Below are 19,966 nucleotides of genomic sequence, written 5' to 3'. Positions count from 1 at the left end.
CAGTTTTATTACTGTTTACACCAAAATTGCTTTGAAGACATCAAACAGCAACGATTTCAAAGCCAACAAGATTGCAAGTTCACTATGCACAGCTGGTTATGTTGGGGGATCATATATTTTGTCTGTGTTAACAAGTAAGCTAATGTTATCTAGCTAATTTAATTTAGTGAAGCCTGACTCATCAAACAAGGCAGCGTTCAACAGTCAGCATAAGAACGGCATTTGAATCTTGGAGGGATCATTTGATTATTTTTAGTCAAATCTAACCCAAAGCTAATATCTGCTATTTTCTTCAGTCTTATTGAGTTAATTCTATTTTGCAGATCCAGGATTTACTTGGTTAACCCAAGTTATGAATCTCAGTCAGATACAGCACTTACTGGTCACATCCAGTTTTAAAACACTAAGCAAAAACTCAGCTTGAGGCTTCATAACAGGACTTCACTAAATCACAAGTAAAATAAATAAAAATAAACAAAAGATATTATATATATAATATGACGACACCCCTGGGATAGTCTGAGCCCTGGTTTTTTAGTGAAAATTAGTTTAGATTTGAGAAACAGATTATGTCATAAATACTATAACAGCACTAGAATCTCATATATAATATTAAAATAATACAACAAAGTCTTGCAACTAAAAACAACTTGTACAAAATATAAAAGCAAGAAGAACCTCTGATGATAACATTATAAAATCTAAACAATAACAAAATAAACATTTCTCCTCTGACCTGTAAGATGCTTTTGTCTTGTTTTTTTCTATTAGCATCCTCCTGAAATATTAGCCGGCTGTGCTGACAGCAGCACCGTGAATATGACTGATAGCTGCAGCGCTGGCTTTGTTTCTCACAGCTTTCATTAAGCTGCTAACAGGAAGTGGCTAATGAGCCGGGCTGCACTCATTATTATGGAAAACAACACACACATTCGTTATCCTAATCATCTAATCATGGTCACTGCCCTGTGGAGTCAGAACACACACATCTCCATACTTCACCTAGCTGTGGATATTCATCAGCATCTAACTGCCTCCATTTAGCAAAAAAACAAAGTGTAATGGGGCATATTAGCACAACATATTTCTTAGTTTAATGCCAATGCAGGGGAGACGCTGGGGAAGTGAGTCGGTCACGTGTCCGGGAAACTTTGCCATTAAAATGTAGGGTTTTTATGGCTTCTCATATTTTACACTTAAAGAGAAAGCAGCAATAAACACTCTTGAACTGTTTACTTTGTCCTCAGAGGACTTTTGAACTCAGCAAAATGTTTTAGAGGACATAAACACCGAGATTTCATTTCCAAATCCTTAAAGCTAATGAGCTGATAAAATGTAAAATATATGCAGCATTTATGGCACCATGCGAAAAAGAAAATGCAGGTTATGAAGAGACTGAATATGTGTATAAAAATAAAAACAAACGCTAAATATGACACCACCTCAGTTTCTTTTTTAAGCACATCTTTCTCTTTACTTTTACTTTGCTACCACTTTATAAGAGTTCAAGGCAAATTAGGGTCTCCTGAAGACGTTTCACATTAAAAGCCTCCAACAAGAGCAAGATAACATTCTTGCTCAGCTGCTCGAAGACCTTTAATGTGAAGCGTTTATGAAATTTGATTGTAATAATTTATGTATTTCTGTGAGTCATGAGGACCTCAGAGCACCTACGGCATGTACCATTTTGATTTGAGGTATGAAGAGGGCAGCAGCCTTCAATGACCACAAAAACCTGCTTCTTATACACACACTGAAGTTTCTGCAGCGGTTTAGCTTAGCTTCTAACATCCGCTTAGCATCTTGCTAAAGATACCCTTGCCCATTTCCAAATGATAACTTCTTAAACAAAGAAATAATAATGCACATGAGTTCAGTTCAGACACATTAGGAGACTTTTGTGAGACCTCAAACAAAATGTGGGATTTTTTTTGTCTAGAAGCAGTTGTAAATCATAATTTAGCCACTTTGCTCTTATCCTTGCACTTCCTGCTGTGAGTTCAGCTGAATTGCAGCCAATATCTGCACACTGGGATTAATAGGAAGTGAAGTAGCTCCCCTAGAATGGCTGGTGGAGCTGAACAGTGATGAAAAGGAAAGCAAAGTTGTAACAAGCTGAAGTTAAAAAGGTGGCATTTGAGTTAAATGAGAAGAAGAATGGTAAGTGTAATATGACTCTGGCATATCCATGCAGAAACACTCACAGGGCACTGTCTTAGGCAGACCTGTTCAGTTGTTCTCTTGGTCCAATGGAAAAAATTTGGGATTTGGCAGAATGGAAGATTATCGTTATGGATGCGATGCCAACAAATCTGGAGAAACTGTGTGTGACGACATTTGATATCGAAATCTCAGAGGAATGTTTCCAGCGCCTTGTTCAATCTGTGCCACAAAGAGGAGGTCCAACCTAGTACGAGCAAGGTATAGCTAATAAAGTGACCGGTGAGTGTATTTCCCCTCTGTGTGTGTATGCATCTTCATGTTATTTTGTCCAAAAATATGCAGAAAAAGTGTGTAAATGGAGCGTGTAGGTAAACTGCTCACGTTATCAAATATATTTAATTTGCAGATGAAGCAAACTGAGATAAAAGGCAGACACAGGAGGGATGAATGAATAAATTGAGAGTGGATTTACAGATAGCTCGAGGCTCGTCATGATAAGAGAAACTTCAGTTTAATACCATGTCGCCTTCAGCTCTGAAATGAGGAATCAAAAAACATTTAAAGAGGGGAAATGATGGAGCGACTGATTAAAATGCACAAAGTGTAGAAAGACTTCACTGTCGGCCTCCACGTGTTTATCAGAAATGCATCAGCTTTACTTCACTTTTTAAAGTTGGATTCTTTCTCCTTATTCTCCTGCTTCTTCTTACATCTGCTTAATCCTTTGTTTTTTCCCTCTGTAATGAGTGGCACATGGTTACTGACACTTCTTTGCAGAAAGAAAAGCTGCCATTATAGAGAGAAGACACAAAGCTCACTCTGGAGAGAGGTTCAGTTTAATTATGTGCTCAAAGATGTGATAAGTGTTGTCCTGAGAAGATCTCAGATACTGGCCTCCTCTATAATTTGGCTTTTATGCCTGTGCAGGTGTGCTGTAAGTGGCTGCAGGTGGAAGTGTGAAAAAGGACTTCAGGACAAACACCTTTCCCTGTTTTTGAAGAACTGTTGTTCTGTTCAGTTTTCAAAACCAACTAATAAACCACCAAGCCCACACCTGGTTCACTGACAGCTAAAGATTAACATCACACTCTGGATGCCTCTAGACTGGTGACCTTTAAAGTTTTGGTGCTTTCAAAATGATTTGTAGTGCTTTGGTGAGTCTGACCATGAGCCCATGATGTGTAGAGTAATTGTAGTTCTCATTTAAAGTTATTAAAATGGTTGCTTTGACTTTTGGTATTTTTTTATGTGTCTGTTTATAATTGTTCTTTGGAATAATAGCCGTGGGCTGCATCATTGTGCTAACATCATCATTAATTGAGTTACTGCAATGGGGCTTCTGCTCACTGAAATTATGATGGGGAAGGACTTTAATTCTATTTCAAAACTCTCCAAGTGATGCTTATTCACAGAGCCCCAGGCTGTTTGGCCTTACAGGTGTGGAGCTGTTACCGACTGATTTATATTCATTTATTTTATTCTTTTCCAGGTAGAACATTCAAAAGCACATCTGAGTGCCTACAGGGTTTAAAAAAAGTATTTTTCTTTATTGTCTGAGCTTAACAAGTGACAGAGGTCTAGATCAAACGTCTCTGGTGTGACAGTCATGTGCTTTATATGCCCCCCATCAATCCCACCCACCTCCTGCCAGCTCTGGTACACTTCATGTCATGTTTTTTCTTTTAGCATCATTCGTTATTCACCTACTTGCGTTATCACCTCCTCTACAGTGTTTCCATGTATCCCTTTTTTTGTTTTAAGTTGCTGTTCTTCAGTTTCATCATCTTATGCTGGATTTCTTGCTGATTATCCAGCTATTTTCTCCTGTGCATGTAGGTAACTTTGATTAAAGTTTGTTTTTGATTTCAAATCTGTCTGAATTGGATTCCTTCATTTGACGGCCTTACCTGAACATTTCCTTTCATTCATAAAATGTTACCTCTGAATGTAATCCACTCAGACATTTAATTGCACGGAGACTGGAGTGCAGTTAAATATAATTCAAGAACGTAGCGTAGCTGTACAAAGACCTCCATGGTAAAGGTCTGGCAGATGGCGGTCAGTATTGTGACTTTAAGGGAGGCTAATATGCTTTTGATGATTTTACTGTTACAATGGCGAATCCTCATACAAAACATGGCCGGAGTTAAAAAAAAATGTTAGCGTACGTACAAGTGCAAGCTCTCGATGCTCAGCTTCACAGTCTTTATACTCTTGGCTCTGTATAGCAGAAGGTATTGTGTATACACTTATCTCAGCCCTACATCCATGAGTTGCACACCAGCCCCACCCACTTGCTTTACATTTGATGTTATGTGGGGCAACTGATCAGAAAACTAACTTAAAGGGGGAGGAGCTAAAACAGCTCAGAGCATGATTTTTTTGGCCAACTCCCAATCCCATCATCCTCATCCAGTCGTGGCAGATGGCCGCCGCTCCATGAGCCTGGTGCTGCCTGTTCCAGTTAAACGGGAGTTTTTCCTTCCTACTGTCACAATGTGCTTGCTCACAGATAGTTGGCTGATTGCTGGGGTTTTCTTTCTTTCATTATAGGGTCTTTACCCTAAAACATACACCAGTTTGAGGCAACTGTGATTCCGCGCTATATAAATAGAACTCAGTTGAATTGAATTGAATAGAATTAAAAGACAAATGAGCATTATTTTAAACTGCATTATACACAGCTGCTCTAGTAAAATCCAAAACTAAAATAAATCTGGAGCTGAAATGAGCAGAACGGTCCACTTTAAGCCTTTTATTTTTTACATTATTGTTTGTTAAATCTTCTCTTTTTGGGGAATCAGGGGACTTTTCTTCTCAACCCAAAATTATCCCTTTTTAACCTTTGCCTTTAGAGATTTATGTAAAAAGAATGTTTGTTTTCAGGAATAGCACAAGTGGATCAATATATATTAGCGACTGCACATTAGCTATTAGAGAATAAAAGAGCAGGGCCTTCTGTTCACTCCCAGCTCATCCAGCTTATTGCTATTTCACATCTACAAGAGGAAAGACACATGTGCACACTTTTTTCAGCCATTTCTCTGTAACTCTGAGCTGCATAAGTGGAAGAAAACAAAGATTCAAGAGGTTTTCTAAAAGGGTTCTCTCCTTTACATATGAAGGCTTATAGCACTCCTCCTGAAATTCTCTGCAACACAAACCAACACAGTCTCTGGGACCATTGTGTGTTACGGTACATTTCAGGAACAAATACACACATTTTTGGAAATGTGCCACTCGTGTTTACATGTCAGAACATGCCACTTTATGATCAGATTTGAGGCGTGACACACTGAAGACGCAGACTCTTCTCCTGTTTATTGTAAACATCATGTGATGTTTGCAGGCGGCGGCCGTTGAGAGCAGAGTGTAAACAGAATATGAATGCGGTGCGAGCACAGAGAAAGACTCAGAGGGGACACTGAGACAAAAACATGAAAGGACAGAGACGAGCAGAGAGGCCCAGCTGGAAGGAGACTGAAAATACCCGAAGGTTAATTTGCAGATTTTCTCCGGAGTCCAACAAACAACAGCTGCTTCTGTTTGATTTCCGCTTTCTCTGCTGTAGAAAAATAAGACTGGCTTATGTTTCATTAGAGGTGCTACCACGGATTCTAATTGTAGCGAAAAATCTTGTGATACTGACAGGATTTTAAAAAAAACACCTGTTCATCAGCTAGTCTGAAGAAGACCTAATGTCTTTATGTGGGAAGAAAACTTTTCCGTCTGTCACTTCCTAACTTTAGTTCTGTGTGAAAAAAAACAAAGCCTAGCCATTGAGAGAGAGAACGCCAATTAAGTTGTGCAAAAAGAATATAGGGTCATCTGGGATAAAGTTTCTGCAACTTAAATCCACTTAAAGAATATTTCAAATTTATCCTTTCCTCAAACTATAGAAAGCAGAAAAGACTGATGTAGCTGTCAGGTCTGAAAAGTGAACCCAATATAAATGGGCCTCAAACCTGCATTCTTCTAATGACCAGCAGCCGCACTTCTCCGGTTGCAAACAACTACTCATTGTATAGTCGTGGGGAAAACAGCTCTGAGTTCCCTTACTGTAGTCCAGGTGAGCACTTTAAAACAGGATTGAAAGTTAAACAGGATCTTTGGTTTAATTTAAGTAAGCCGCACATGCAACACCGCCCCCCCAAACACTTCCTCTGCCTGAGGCAGTGACTTCTTGCTGACTCCTCACAAACATGAGTGGTGCAAAAACAAATTGCTGTAACGGTCATGTTTAACTCCTTATGACACAGATGAGTTCACTGTTACTGGCACTCACAGCTTTTGTTTTTTTTCTATGTGTGTTTATGTGGGGGGAAAAAAGTATTTTCGGCCCAGTGGGCGTCATTTGACCACTGACCTAATTCTGGCTCTGGTCACCGCAGGACGAATTTCACCCTGCAGTCCAGCGCTGTTCCTGAGGTGATGCTGAGAGACTTCATGCACGATAAACTTCACCAACAGATTGTGCTGACTTTAAAGCACAGCAGCAGCCTGATGGGATTCAACTACAAATATAGATTGCTTTCAGTCTTGTAAGAAGCCTGGGGGAAGTTTAGCTTTCGCAAAGCTTGATGTGAATATATCCGTATAATTTTAGGGTAAGCCTACATCTGTGAAGCAAACAACAAAGTTTTGAAAGATGCTACATTTTACTGTAATTAGAGGAAAATAACAACTTAGAACATTATTTGTGATACTGAATCCCAAATTATATGTGTTTGTTTTCTGATCTGGAATACAGGAAAGTTTCTGTTTGGTCTCAAACTGACACTACCAGAAGTCCTAAAGAACCAGCTTCACTCCTAAAACAGATGGTCTGGCCCCACCAGAGCCTTGATTACAACATTAGGAGTGATTCTGGCAACTGAAAGACCTTTTATTTAAATATTTAGTAGAGGTGTAATTCTCAAAATCCACACTTCAGAGTGGATACCTCCATTTTTCTTTCCACAGTCTATAGTTTTTGTTTTGTTTTGTTAGTGGGGATGGATATTAATAATGAGGGGAAACCAATTTTTACCACAGGTGTGATTCCTCAGTTAGATCATAGATTAAAAATTAACTAAGTTTATTTGTAGCTCCCGCTTTACCTGAATGGCCTGTGCACATTGTAGCTATCAGCAGACTTTATGCTTTTAACATGACATGTACAACTCCACGTAGTTAACTGGCATAACCGACATAAGTGCATGGTTAATTTGCACATCATCACATAAGCACATTATTACCAGGCTTTTTCTAAATGCTAAATGCTACTTACTCCACACAGAAAGTATTTTATCTGCATATTTCACCAAAAAGCTTTTCTAGCATACCAGTAGTTAGGTCAGTTATTTCTCTGTCAGTGAAGAGTAAATTTTCAGAACTCTTCTGTTACATATTCTCAGTTTCATCTGTGTTTACAACTAATTTCATCTTGTTGAACGTGAAGTATTTCAGGAGATATCTGAATACACTATGAATAAAAAAATAAAAATAAAAACTACAGAAGTCTCTAGACAGTCATATTGTGATTTTCATCTTTACCAATGCTTAGCAATATCAGTTTATCATTTAGCCTTTTAAATATTTTGTCAGTAAACACTTTGCTTTGGGGGGGGCAACGGTTTTTCACAGCTGCTGAATTACAGTCCTAGGATGTTCATAATTACCTCTACACAATCACTTCACAGTAAAAATTGCTAGCAGTGATATAAAATGAATAAGATTTCAGGAAAAAAAGAAATTTTGAAAGTAATTGCTTCAAACCAAACAATCAACAGAATCCTTGAACACCTTCAGTGTGAATGTACCAGCTGCTGAGGAGCAGTCAGACAATAAATACAAATATATTTTATTTATGAAAACCTCCTGAAGCAAACAGTAAGCTCAGGAAAAAAAAACAACAACACTGCATTTGATTCTGGAGGTTATCTGTCAATGTAGGAATGCCAACTGTTTTCGCCCTATTTGCTTTTTTTTTTTTTTTAATTTCCATGGTGTTGTTGTTTTTTTTTTCCTTTTCTCCCCAATGAGCACTGGTGAATGGCACAGTTTTGCTCTTTAATTTTACACAGAAACCTTTGTGCATTCTTGTTTTTCTATCCAAGTTAGGACGTTAAGTTAATATTTGACCAAGTGAGGACTGTCATGTGCCTGGTGGGAAAGGGTCAAATAATACTTGTATTTCCTCACCGAGTACACTGAGCTCAGCGTATGCAGTGATGTTGTGGTTCTTGTTGGAGGCTGTACAGCTGTAACTGCCAGAGTCGTCGTCAGTGACACTTCTGATGATCAAGTTGCTGCCCGCCAGTAGAGAGTACTTCTTGTTCCTAGAAAGACGGAAAGAGTTTTTGCATTTCATTATTGCTTCTTTGTTACTTGCATAGAGGAAAGATCAGCCTAGCTTTGATACCTAAATAATAAGTTTTTTCTATGTACACTTGTTGGCCATGCAACTGATCTACGCAACTATCTGAGCCATGGCAGCAGCTCAGTGCATTTAGACATGTAGATATGGTCAAGACAATGTGATAAGGTACAAACGGAGCATCAGAAATGTGAAGGAAGGGGATTTAAGTGACTTTGAACTTGGCATGGTTCATTATGTCAGACAGGCTGGTTGAATATTTCAAAAAACAATAATCTACTGGGATTTTCCCACACAACCATCTCTAAAGTTTACAGAGAATGGTCCATAAAAGCAAAAATACATATTGAGTAACAATTCTCTAAAAGTGCTTTGTTACGGTTAGAGGTCAGAGAAGACTGGCCACACTCATTTTGTCATGAGTCAGTGTCTGGCTGGCAAAGTGTTGACCCAATTGCAGAACACAGGACTGAACACAAAACAGTTTTATTGCTGGAGTTTGAGGAGGGAGATACAAAAATACCAAAACTCTAACTTGACACAATTCAAAAACTAGTTTCCAATACTAATAATACAGAGCACACGCAAGGAGAAGTATGACAACAACGTGACTACGAACAAAGGAAGATGGAAGACTTAAATACACACATGACGTAAGAACAGAATGAAAACACTTAAAGAACACAGGTGAACAGATTCTACTAACAAACTAAGGGAAGGAAAGCAAAACAAAATAGACGTGGGACACGAGAAAATTAAGACAGGGAATATAAGCTTATAGACAGAGACCCAGACTCATGCAAACTCTATGTAGGAAAAGGGTAATCATAGAGACATGAGTGAGAGAGGACACAAGAGTCACCTGATAAAACTAACATGACCAGTTTTTTTGTTATTGCTGTCATGCCTCTTCCCTTTTTCGTGTCCAGTCAGTGTTTTGTCTCCTCTGTCTGCCGTGTGCTTCCATGTCTCTTTATCCACTGTCCTAATGTCAAGCTCATGTCTGTCTCAGTGTGCATGTCACTTCCTGTTTTATTTTGACAGTTCCTCGTCCCATGTGTGTTTGTTTAGTTTTGCTTTCCCTGTTTCGTTAGTTGGACTTGTTGCAGCTGTGTTTCCACCTGTTTCGCTTCCTCTCACTATCCTCTGTATTTACGTCCTCAGTTTTCCTCTGTTCCTTGTCACACCATTTTTGTTTCTCCTCATGTCTGTGTTAGTCTGCATTTTCTCTAAGTGTACATTTTGGTTTTCTGAAGCTCCAGCAATAAAAAGCTGCCCGAGCTCAGTTTCCATCTCCGTGTCTGCGAACTGCCAGCCACACATCAACACGTGATAAGCTGCTCCTGGCCTTCTACCTCTCCTCAGTGGACAGTAAGCTCTCCTACTGCCTGGGTGTTTGGTACACAGGTGTGCTACTGAGAAAAGGAAGGCTGTGCAGAGGGTAATTAACACTCCCCCAAAAAACATTGACTGCCCTCTGCCGTCCCTAGATGCCATTGCCAGATCCTCCTGTCTCAGAAAAACCAAGGCCATCACAGTCAAAGGAGCTTGGAAACAAAAGCGTCTGGACTTCTTTAAGTTGCTTGAAGACGTTTTACCTCTCATCCGAGAAGCTTCTTCAGTTAGCTACTTTGACTATGATGACCTGGATGACTGAGAACCTTCACAGACACAAGGCACAGGTGACCAATTACAGCCCCCCACCTGTTTGACCCAATGCCCTCTGGACCGCCTCAGGTCAATCAGGTCCCACACGATCAGACTCAGGAACAGCTTCATCCTCTGGGTCATTCGGACAGCAAACAAACAACCCTCACCAATCTGAGCCATGATCTGAGCAATGCTCATCACTCAGGCCACTTGCACACAGACCAAGTCTTTTGCACTCCTTTCAAGCACTTTGCAACGTGTCCTCTAATGTGTGCCTTCTCCCTGTTTTATATATATTCCTCTTGCTTGTATATTGTCTCCTTGTCTGTTATTTATTCTTGCTGTCTTAATATTTATATATATTCCTGCACCGTTTGTGTGGAACACCCAAAATTTTGTTGTACAATGACAATAAAAGCCTATTCTATTGTTTATACACCACTCTGCATTTAATCATTAGTCATCATTAATCTCTGGCTCACTTCCAAAGCCTGTCTTCCTCCCCCAACCCAAACCGGTCATGGTAGATGGCCTGAGTGTGGTTTTTCTGGGGGTTTCTTCCTTTTAAAAGTTTTTCCTTCCCACTGTCACGAAAGTGCTTGCTCATATGGGGTCCTATAATTGAGCACACTACGAGCTAGATATAATACTACAAACTAGACACAGACCAAAGGTAAACCAAAACAGAGACAAGGGCTACACACTGAGATGAGACAGAGTGGATGGAAATGAGAGGGGACAAACAGTGTTAAAGAAGAATTAGGGAATACGAATATAAATAAAAACATCTTATTAACTCTTATTCTAAATCTTGTTCTTACTGTTATCTCTTCCAATTTGTTAAAACATCAACCTGTCAACATAAATTTCAGACATGGGGGTGATGAGGATGAAATTTCTTGGAGACAAGTTGGGCAAGTAGGGTCAGTGAAGATCCCCCACAGTTTAGGTTGTTTACAAAAGGTTGTTTCAGGTTGTATCTTTACATAAAGAGTCCAAAACTTCAGTTTTATAGCACCATGTCTATTACTAAACAGAATGTAATTCAGTGTATTACTGTGACTCACTAATATGTTGTAATAGCTCTTTTCCACAAAGGAATGAAAAAATATCATGCTATGAACGCACAAAATCATTCAAACATTTACCACCAGGGCACAGCAATCACTGGGTCATACTGGGATCAGTGTGGGTAAAATCGGATGTGTGCTGTTGGTGGTTTAAACATGGATTAACACAGTAAAGCAGACAGACCAGCTCTGAATCAGTTCCTCTCCTCTCCTCCACTGGATGCTCGGAGTCGGGTAACCAGAGGCTGAACACTCAAGCACCCCATCTGATCCCAGCAGAGCTGTTTCTCGGGTCGGGCTCTGAAGGAACTGGAGGTTCCTGCTGACCCCAGGTTCTGAAAGAGAGAAGAAAAGGAGAAAAGGAGATGGTAAAGGTCAAACATAGTCCAGTACATTCCGAGACACACAATTTGGCCACGTGTCATTTTATAAGGATGTCATGTGAAAACAACAGCAATCAACTGGTTGTTAACCAGTCAGCCAAAAGAGCATTTTTAGCATTCATTGTGTTGACCTGTGTTCTAGTTTTGTGTTCTAGTGTTTCCCAAAGGTACTGGAGGAGAATTCTGCACAAAACTGGACAAATAATTTCCTTACAGCAATTTTGTGCATGGATGGATATAATGGCTGGTCATGTTGAACCAGAAAAAGCCTTCGCTAAGTGGGCAGGAAATAAAATATTCCCTCTCTTCTGCTTATCCTTTTATCCTTTTCGGGGCTGGGGGTGCTATCACAGCTGTCTTAGCGGGAGGATACACCCTGGACAGGTCGGCAGTCTGCCACACACCTATGGGCAATTTAGAGTTTCCAATTAACCTATCCCTGACTAGCGGGTTCTCTCCAGAGAGTACCTGGAGAGGGTACCTCTCTGGAGAAACACAGCCCCCACACAAACATGGGGAGAACATGCAAACTCCACACAGAAAGACCCCGGCCTGAAGCTGGAATTGAACTCACTTCTTGCTGCGAGGCAACAGTGCTGACCACCGTGCTGCCCTGGAAATTAAATAAATGCCCTCATTTTCATCTTATCAGCATGTAAACCAATGGAGATTCTTAAACCATGATAGATGCATTGTTTAGAAAGTTTTTCATATTTATAAGATTGCTGGTTGACATGATAGCTGACCTTGGTGCTGCAAGATTAGCTGGTTCTGAGGACAGACGTGAACAGCTAATCAGTAATCATTTACATGCCAACGAGTAACCAGCTTATTGAGAAAAATGTGGATTGTACAGTGAAAGAGCTTTTTCTTCATCATAAACCTGCTTGAATTTAACCATTGACTTCAGAGAGTCTTAGAGTCCTTGTCAGTGAAAGTAAGCTATGAGAAGCATAAGCTAAAGTCAAAGGTTCTGCTTTTGTTTCTTTCTTTGCTCTTGGGAGGAGTTCCTTGGATGACATCTCAGCTGAGGAACTGACACTAATTAGAAAGCAGCTATTGGATTTCTCCAAGGTTGAATAGATCTGTATGGAGAGGAAAAAAACAAGCTTAAACAAAAAGCTCTGTTGGGTTGTAATCCTAACTGTAAACACAGCAAATTAAAATGGAAAATGGTTATTGGTTGGAGATATAAAAGTTCTCAGGCTGATGCAATAAAATGTTTTCTTCAAAGACATAAAAAAAATATCCCAGTTTGGAGTGGAATATAATGGCTGCTACTGTTTTTGTTCTTGTTTGCCAGGGTGATGTCCCTGCAAGGGGTTCTTAAAACATACCACGTCTCCTAGCTAAAATCTTTCAGTTTACTCTATGAGACTGGGCTTAGTTAAAAAAAAAAAGCTTGTAAATAACTGTGAGGTAAGCATCTGTATGTAGTTTAGTGGGAAAAAAATCAACAATTTAGATTAAAATACTGAATGTGTTATGCGTAATCATCTCTCGTTCACCATCTAATTCTGCTTTCACATTGATATTTCTCTGTTTGAAGCCTAACCTTGATGAGCTCATGCAGTTTTCCACCAAGCTGATTAGAAACCCAAATGCATCTCCAAGAAATCAGTGTGAATGTTCTCCTTTGATGGACAAACCAGAAGAAGTCGCGTTGTGTTTCATCCACTGGCAAAGGCATTTAGTGGTGTGATATCCAACACAAGCTTTCATCTAAGAAAACCTAAGGGCCTGAAGGAACACATACACACGCGCACACACACACACACACACACACACACACACACACACACACACACACACACACACACACACACACACACACACACGACATCTATGTCTATACGGGGTCAGGTTTGTGTTCACCCTCAGGCACCCCCTCAGGGTGAAAGAAACCTGACTCAGCGTGACTAGACCCAGAACCAGACTATTTCCTTTAGTAGACAGGAAGTTACATCATTATCATAATCACCATCATCCGCCAGTGGCACTGACACACACAGATATGCACCTCTAACCTGAAATATTTTGTAATCATCTTTTACTCCTTATCTATGAATAAGCATGAAGTTATTTCACATCTGCTGCTCGTCGTGAAATAAGAAACAGTCGAGCCGTTTCCCCCTGAAAGTGAATTAAGGTGATCAGAGCATGAATTTTCAAAGATTAATTTTCAAACTTGTGTGACCCTCTGCAGATTCAGGAAGTAAATCAGACCTCTTACTTCCAGAACTGCCTTAAAAACTCAACAAGGTGCTGGAAACATTCCTCAGGGATGTACCACCATACATTTAAATTCACTAAAATCAGCCTTTCTTTTCTCATTGCCCTCACTACCCAACCAGCCTGTTAAAAAGGCAGTTTTTCCTTCCAAGTATCACCAAGAGCAGGGATGTCACTTTGATCTTAAGAGTGCCAAACCAGTGAAACTGCCCTTTTTTCTCCATGTATAGAAGTTAAATTACACATTTAATGTACAAAGCAAAAAATAGTAAAAAGTAGTAAATCTGTACATCTGTCAGCACAACTCTTAAACTGTAAGAAATGTATAAAATGACAGAAAACATGCCGTTAGCTCGTGCAGACTGTCCTGCCATTCTAAAACTTAACATTCCTGTTTATTAGTGGAATGTGTTAATATGAATCCCACATTTCTATTGTAGTTAGTGAAAAAACAGGAACTTTGTGTCATTTAATTATTCACCTGCTTCTTATTTACTTTAGTGTAGCATGAACAGCCATGAGGGAGGTCTTTATGAGTCTGAAAAAGTGTAAAACTTGTGAAAATACAGCTAAAATTCCATAATTTATGCACTGTGTGCTTCTCTAGAATAATACAGGGTATTTACCTTACAATACAAAGCACCTTGAGGTGACTGAGCTGACCTGAACGAACCCCTGAACGAATTCAGCTGATACAAAAACTATCTCAATAACAGTTCAAGTAAAACAACAAACTGCCCGTTTGTCTATGCGTTTACATATTTACATATTTAATTCAGCAAGTGTTCCCTGCACTATGATCCCATCTGTGAGGTTCAAAAATATACACATGGATAATAAATAAGATGTAAAGCTGTGCAACTTCGTGATTCTGGGGAAAAAAAAGAAAAGAAAAGAAAAGAATCAGAAACGGAAAACAAGATCATCAGCAGAAAACCCCGAGTGGTGAACACGATCAAACAAAAGAAGAAGAAGCGGGAGAAACGTCCTCGCAGCAGATTTTCTTTTTGTGTGTGCTGGTCGCAGAGGCGAGTAAAGAGCAAGGGATCACAGAGATAATCACTGAACAGAAGCGTTGATCCTTTAATATTTTCACGGGCACGTCGCCGAAGGAGGCTGTCAGCAAATCAGATGACACACCGACACCCCTCGCATCACAACGACGAGGACACACACGCAGACACGAGCTATTCGCTGCATGCAGACAAAGACACACAACACCTGTGAGGAACGACGACAAATATATTCACCGCTGCTCTCCTCTGAAATGTTGAAACAAAGATAAACTGTCCCTTTAATGCATTTTCGAAACTAATTATTAGATAAGTCATCCTTTTCCCAGACCTTCAGCTCAGTTCACTGCACAAACACGCTCAGAGTTATTATTTGTATCTAACAGACCAAGAGGCGTGTTCTCATATCATGTTATTACTGTGTTCTCGTCACATGACCTTGTTTCTTCTTTAGTTTTCATGCTACACCAAACTACCCTGTATTAATAAAGGTAATAAATCATACACTTAAGAGTTGCTCTTTTAAATGCTAGAAAAGTAAATCTAATATATATATATTGCTTTTATTTTTATGTGTTCTTTTGCATTTAAGGTAGAATTTTAATTCACAAACCAGAAAAAGTCTGGGACTGTGTGGATTTCCTGGTGTTTGGTGCAGTCGGTAGCTTTCGGTACTCCTCTTACCCACTTGTGATTCTGCATTGAGTTATAATGAATCAGAGGTTTGACCTTTCAGCCTTCACCACGTCACCAACCAACCACTTAAGGGTACGGTTAGGATTAGGGTGTTTAAGCCAAGAACAAAACATGCATAGTTTCAGAAACTAGAAAATCTCATTTTTAAAGTGATAAATATGAACACAGCCGGACCCTAAACAGCTAAGTGTTTAGGGTCAGTAAGTGTGCTAAGAGATCAAAATCAAGGCACTTCTTTGTTCACTGTTGGGAACAAATCCCATTTCCAAGGTAAGTGGATTAATCCCAGTCCTGTCTGGATTCTGATAGGATTCAACCTGATGAATTTTTTTGTTCATCAGGACTTCCAAGGTGTAATTTTAAGCTTTAGTGTATCTCAGAGCAGGATGGAAGAGGACAGTTTTGGCTCGCTGCGATCCTGCCTTCTGTTCACAGAGGCTGTCCTTTCTTAATTCGGGTTCATCTGAAGGTAAAATGAAGCATCAGCAGTTTGAGTTTAGCAAATTAAGGTATGCTTCCTGTAATAAATTTCCATATTTGAATTTCCAAGAAATAGTGTTTTCTTGCTGCAGTGGAGTCTGAGAGGCACAGTTTGGAAAAGTCTCTCAGAAACTTATTTTTCTGTCCTGTGTCATGGATAATTGAAAAGTTCTGCCCTTCTCTGTGTGAAGCTGGCCTGGCTCAATGGAAAGATCCATAGTATCCTGTTTTGTCTTTATATAATGTTTTAATACTAGATATACTGGACTGTACTGCAAGTTATCTTATGTGGAATTTTCTGAATGTATTCTGTGGACAGTGGTGATTAGGTAATGTTGCTTGTCTACACTTGTTGTTATTGTTGTTGTTTATTAAAAGTGATGCAAATTGCTGTTGCATTCTGTATTATTGTTTTGACCCCTTTGCAAAGGCAAATTAAAACCTCACAAAGACGACACGTTTGTGTGTAGATCATTTGTTTTAGATTTTTATAACAACACAGAGGTACAGTCTGAATGGATGCACCCCATAAGGCTAACTGCATATTGAGGCACAAGGTAATTATGTGTAACTATTTAACCTTTAATGGCTTGCATATGTTCCTCAGCAGTAAAAAGGGCATATTTATGCTGTTTCTTATATCAGCACAGAGGTGCAGAGAATAGTGCGTCCACTTCACAGATTTGGGATTTGAATCTTACTGGTTGGCTTTCTCCAGGTTCCTCCCATAGTACACCTGTAGTAGTTCCTCCCATGTGGCACCTGTCATTTGATTAAATTAACCTAAATGACAGGTTAAAAGATTTTAATTAGGATTCTAAATTGACAGTAGGCACAGATGTGAGTCTGATAAACCTATGAGGTCAGTGAGACTAGACAGCAAATGAAACTTTTAAGAGCTCTGTGTTGCGTTAAGGTGCAAAATTGTTGCAAGACATTAAAAGCTGGTAGAAACAACACGGGTACAAAACTTTGCTGTCAAGGACACAATAGCAGTATCTTAGAGGGTATTTCCTCAGCAGAAGGTGTATTATTTCTAAAATATATTTTCCTGAGTGACAGAGAGAGAGAGAGAGAGAGAGAGAGAGAGAGAGAGAGACCATTCAGAGGAGACACATGGAAATCACATCACCATCTGATAATCCCTGACCTTTAACCTCCGATTTTCTCTGATGGCTCCATTTGATAAAAACTTTACAAAGGCAAAGTTAATCAAATCTTCATGAATTAGAATGATTAAAGCTTAATCATGTGACCCATTAAAACTTCATATAGATCAAAGAGGATAAAAAAAAAAAAAAAAAAACATGAAAGGATTAAAGGGAAAACCTTGTCAAAGCCAGTGGCTTTGCAACACAGTGGGGAAACGCTGTATGTCACCCTTAACCAAAACTTTAGTGGACTGAAACCATCAAACTTTATACATCAAAGGTAACAAGTCAGAATTTTTTTTTTTCTTTTTGTTTCTGCTGACACCAAAATCAGGTCAAGATATTCGCTTCACAAAGGAGAGGCATACAAGTCTTATCAAATATTGCACAACATGTGGAAATGGAAGGAAAACTGCTTCACTAAAGACTAAAAAAGCCTGACTTCATTCAGCTTACATGTTGCAACAGTTTTCTGTTTTCTGCTCTTTCACCACTCAAACTGTATGTGTGAAATGACTCAGTGTCCATTTATCTGGCAACAGATTCGGCTCAGGTAGCTGAGTCTGTGTCAAGTATCTGTGAGAATCGCACTTTACAGCCACATCTCTGCAGGATGCTGCAGAGCAGATACACAGCCTTCAAAATAAAATGCTCCGCCAGGCTTACAACAACAGTCGTGAAGTGCAATCAGAAAATATGTAGGTGATTTATATTTTGGAATTTTGCTATTATTATTATTATTATTATTATTATTATTATTGAAACTTCAACATTGTTTTCTTTTACATCTTTTTATTGATTAATCCAGATAAATGTATCCTCATAGGACTTTGTAGTAATAATTATTAAGAAATGTCAAATGAACAGTCATTTTTAGTTTTACTAAGTGGTTAATTGCTTTGTACAACATCATTTTGATGGTTGTATTAAGTTTTAAATGATGTTAATAGTGCTTGCAAAAATTGTTTAAGAAAGCTGGTGCGATATGTGGCAAAAATTCTAGAAAAAAGTCACCAAAATTGAGTCATTTTAAGGAAAGATTGTGCTTAAAATGCAAAATGTTACCCCAAGAGTATACCTGTGACAGTGCATCTCTGAAGCAGTTTTTCCATTCTCTGCATGGCTTCTAGTCAGAAGCAGAGTATTTAGTCTGCATGGAGTCTTTTATTTTGAAATTTAAATAGATGTTCTATGCCATTCTTGTATCTGACTTCCTGGTTTCTTTATCTGCTCCATGCAGCTTGATGGTTTTGCATTAAGAGATGGATACAGCGCTATCTGTGTTGCAAGGAACCACTTCTGGGACACTTCTAAAATGCACATCTTACATGGATCAGAAAACATGATATTCCTAAAGCAAAGCGGTGAAAATTCTCACTCCTGCTGTAACGCATGTATCCCGGGACAATGATTAAGGACCTTGTGGAGCCAGCTTCAACAAAACACCAGCATTTGATATCCTGGTAATGAGGATGGGCTCAGGTGATTGGTAATGAAATCTTTATTACAAACTACTATAAAATTAATAATCAATTTTTTTTTTTTTTATCATATTTGGCATTTTTCCTTCTTTATAACTTTGTTTCAGTTATATTTTATTTGTTTTGTACTTATAATTTTTGTCAGTTCTGACAAAGCTATTGTAAGTTTTTATTCATATTTGTGTAATTCTTAAAAGTAAGTTGAGTTGTGAATGGGGCTTTCTGTGTCACTGTGTGTGGTGATGAAAGAGCAGTTTAGCTGAGAGTCAATACATGTACTTTGAAATGCAAAGTACATGTGATTATCCCTCTGAAGGTCGACGCTTCGGCTGCACGGAGCCCCCGCTGGGAACGAGCGCGAGAATACTTCACCAGCTCGACTCAAAGTGGTGTTTAACTGCGGAGAGCGTGAGCTAACACGAGCTGTAATCTGAGTGATGAAGTGGACGGCGTATAGACTCGTATAATTGGATGATGTGGAGTGTACGGACCATCAGCGGCTGACAGACTCCCTGCAGACCGCGGAGAAGCTGCTCCCTCTCAGCCTGGAGACGTGTTATTAAATTCACATATATTCATTACATCACATTTCATTTTAAAATGAGACATCCAGGACTGGGAGGAAATGAACAAGAATTACTACCTGACAGAGTGATGACTGTAGGAAAAGTACAACTCACCGCTAAGTAAAAACTGCTGGTGCAGCACCTAACCATAAAAAGACTGGAAATCTAAACCAGTCCGATTAACTGTGATAATACAAACATTTGAAATATGCATCCTGTATTATACATGTTTACAAATATTGCAATGCAACAAGATAAATGAAATCAACTTAGTCTCAAAAGTTCTTTAAGCCAATGAACATTCGTCAGTGAGCCAGTAGATCAATAGATCTAAAATCATGTGTTTGGAGGCCAACAGTGTTCCATCAGTTACCTGGGAGCACACGGAGCTCTGCGTCCGTCCCCGTCCTGGTGCTGCTGGGGTTATCAGCCAGACAGCGGTATGTAGCCGAGTCCGGTGGCTGGACTCGGCTCACCTGCAGCGAACCTGATGGCAGCACAGCGAGACGGGAGTCAGGTTCAAAGGTCAGTGGCAAGTCCTCTCGGTTCTTCTGCCAGCGGATCACAGGTGTTGGGTCACCTGATACCTCGCAGCGGAGCAGGGCAGTATCGCCGAGGTACGATGAGACGGACTCAGTGGGGACGACCACTTTGAGCGGACCTGTTGGGAAATAAGAGTTTTATGAGTAAGAAAAGTTATGACAACAAGTCATTTAGTGTAAA

The 19,966-nt window shown here is 39.4% G+C and overlaps 1 protein-coding gene across 1 annotated transcript in view; it reads right to left on the bottom strand.

Moving 5' to 3' along the window:
• dcc (DCC netrin 1 receptor) overlaps positions 1-19,966 on the bottom strand; it is a 339,659-nt gene that overhangs the window by 201,494 nt on the left and 118,199 nt on the right. Inside the window, exons 3-5 of the mRNA XM_039615624.1 lie at positions 19,617-19,904; positions 11,426-11,576; positions 8,347-8,483 (exon numbers count right to left, since the gene is read on the bottom strand). Of these exons, the coding sequence (XP_039471558.1) occupies positions 8,347-8,483; positions 11,426-11,576; positions 19,617-19,904 (576 nt within the window). The remainder of the gene's footprint in view (positions 1-8,346; positions 8,484-11,425; positions 11,577-19,616; positions 19,905-19,966) is intronic.

This window comes from Oreochromis aureus, linkage group 7 (assembly GCF_013358895.1).
Source record: "Oreochromis aureus strain Israel breed Guangdong linkage group 7, ZZ_aureus, whole genome shotgun sequence".
Lineage (NCBI taxonomy): Eukaryota > Metazoa > Chordata > Actinopteri > Cichliformes > Cichlidae > Oreochromis > Oreochromis aureus.
Note: the sequence above shows the minus strand (reverse complement) of the source record. Positions and strands in the feature narration are given on the sequence as shown.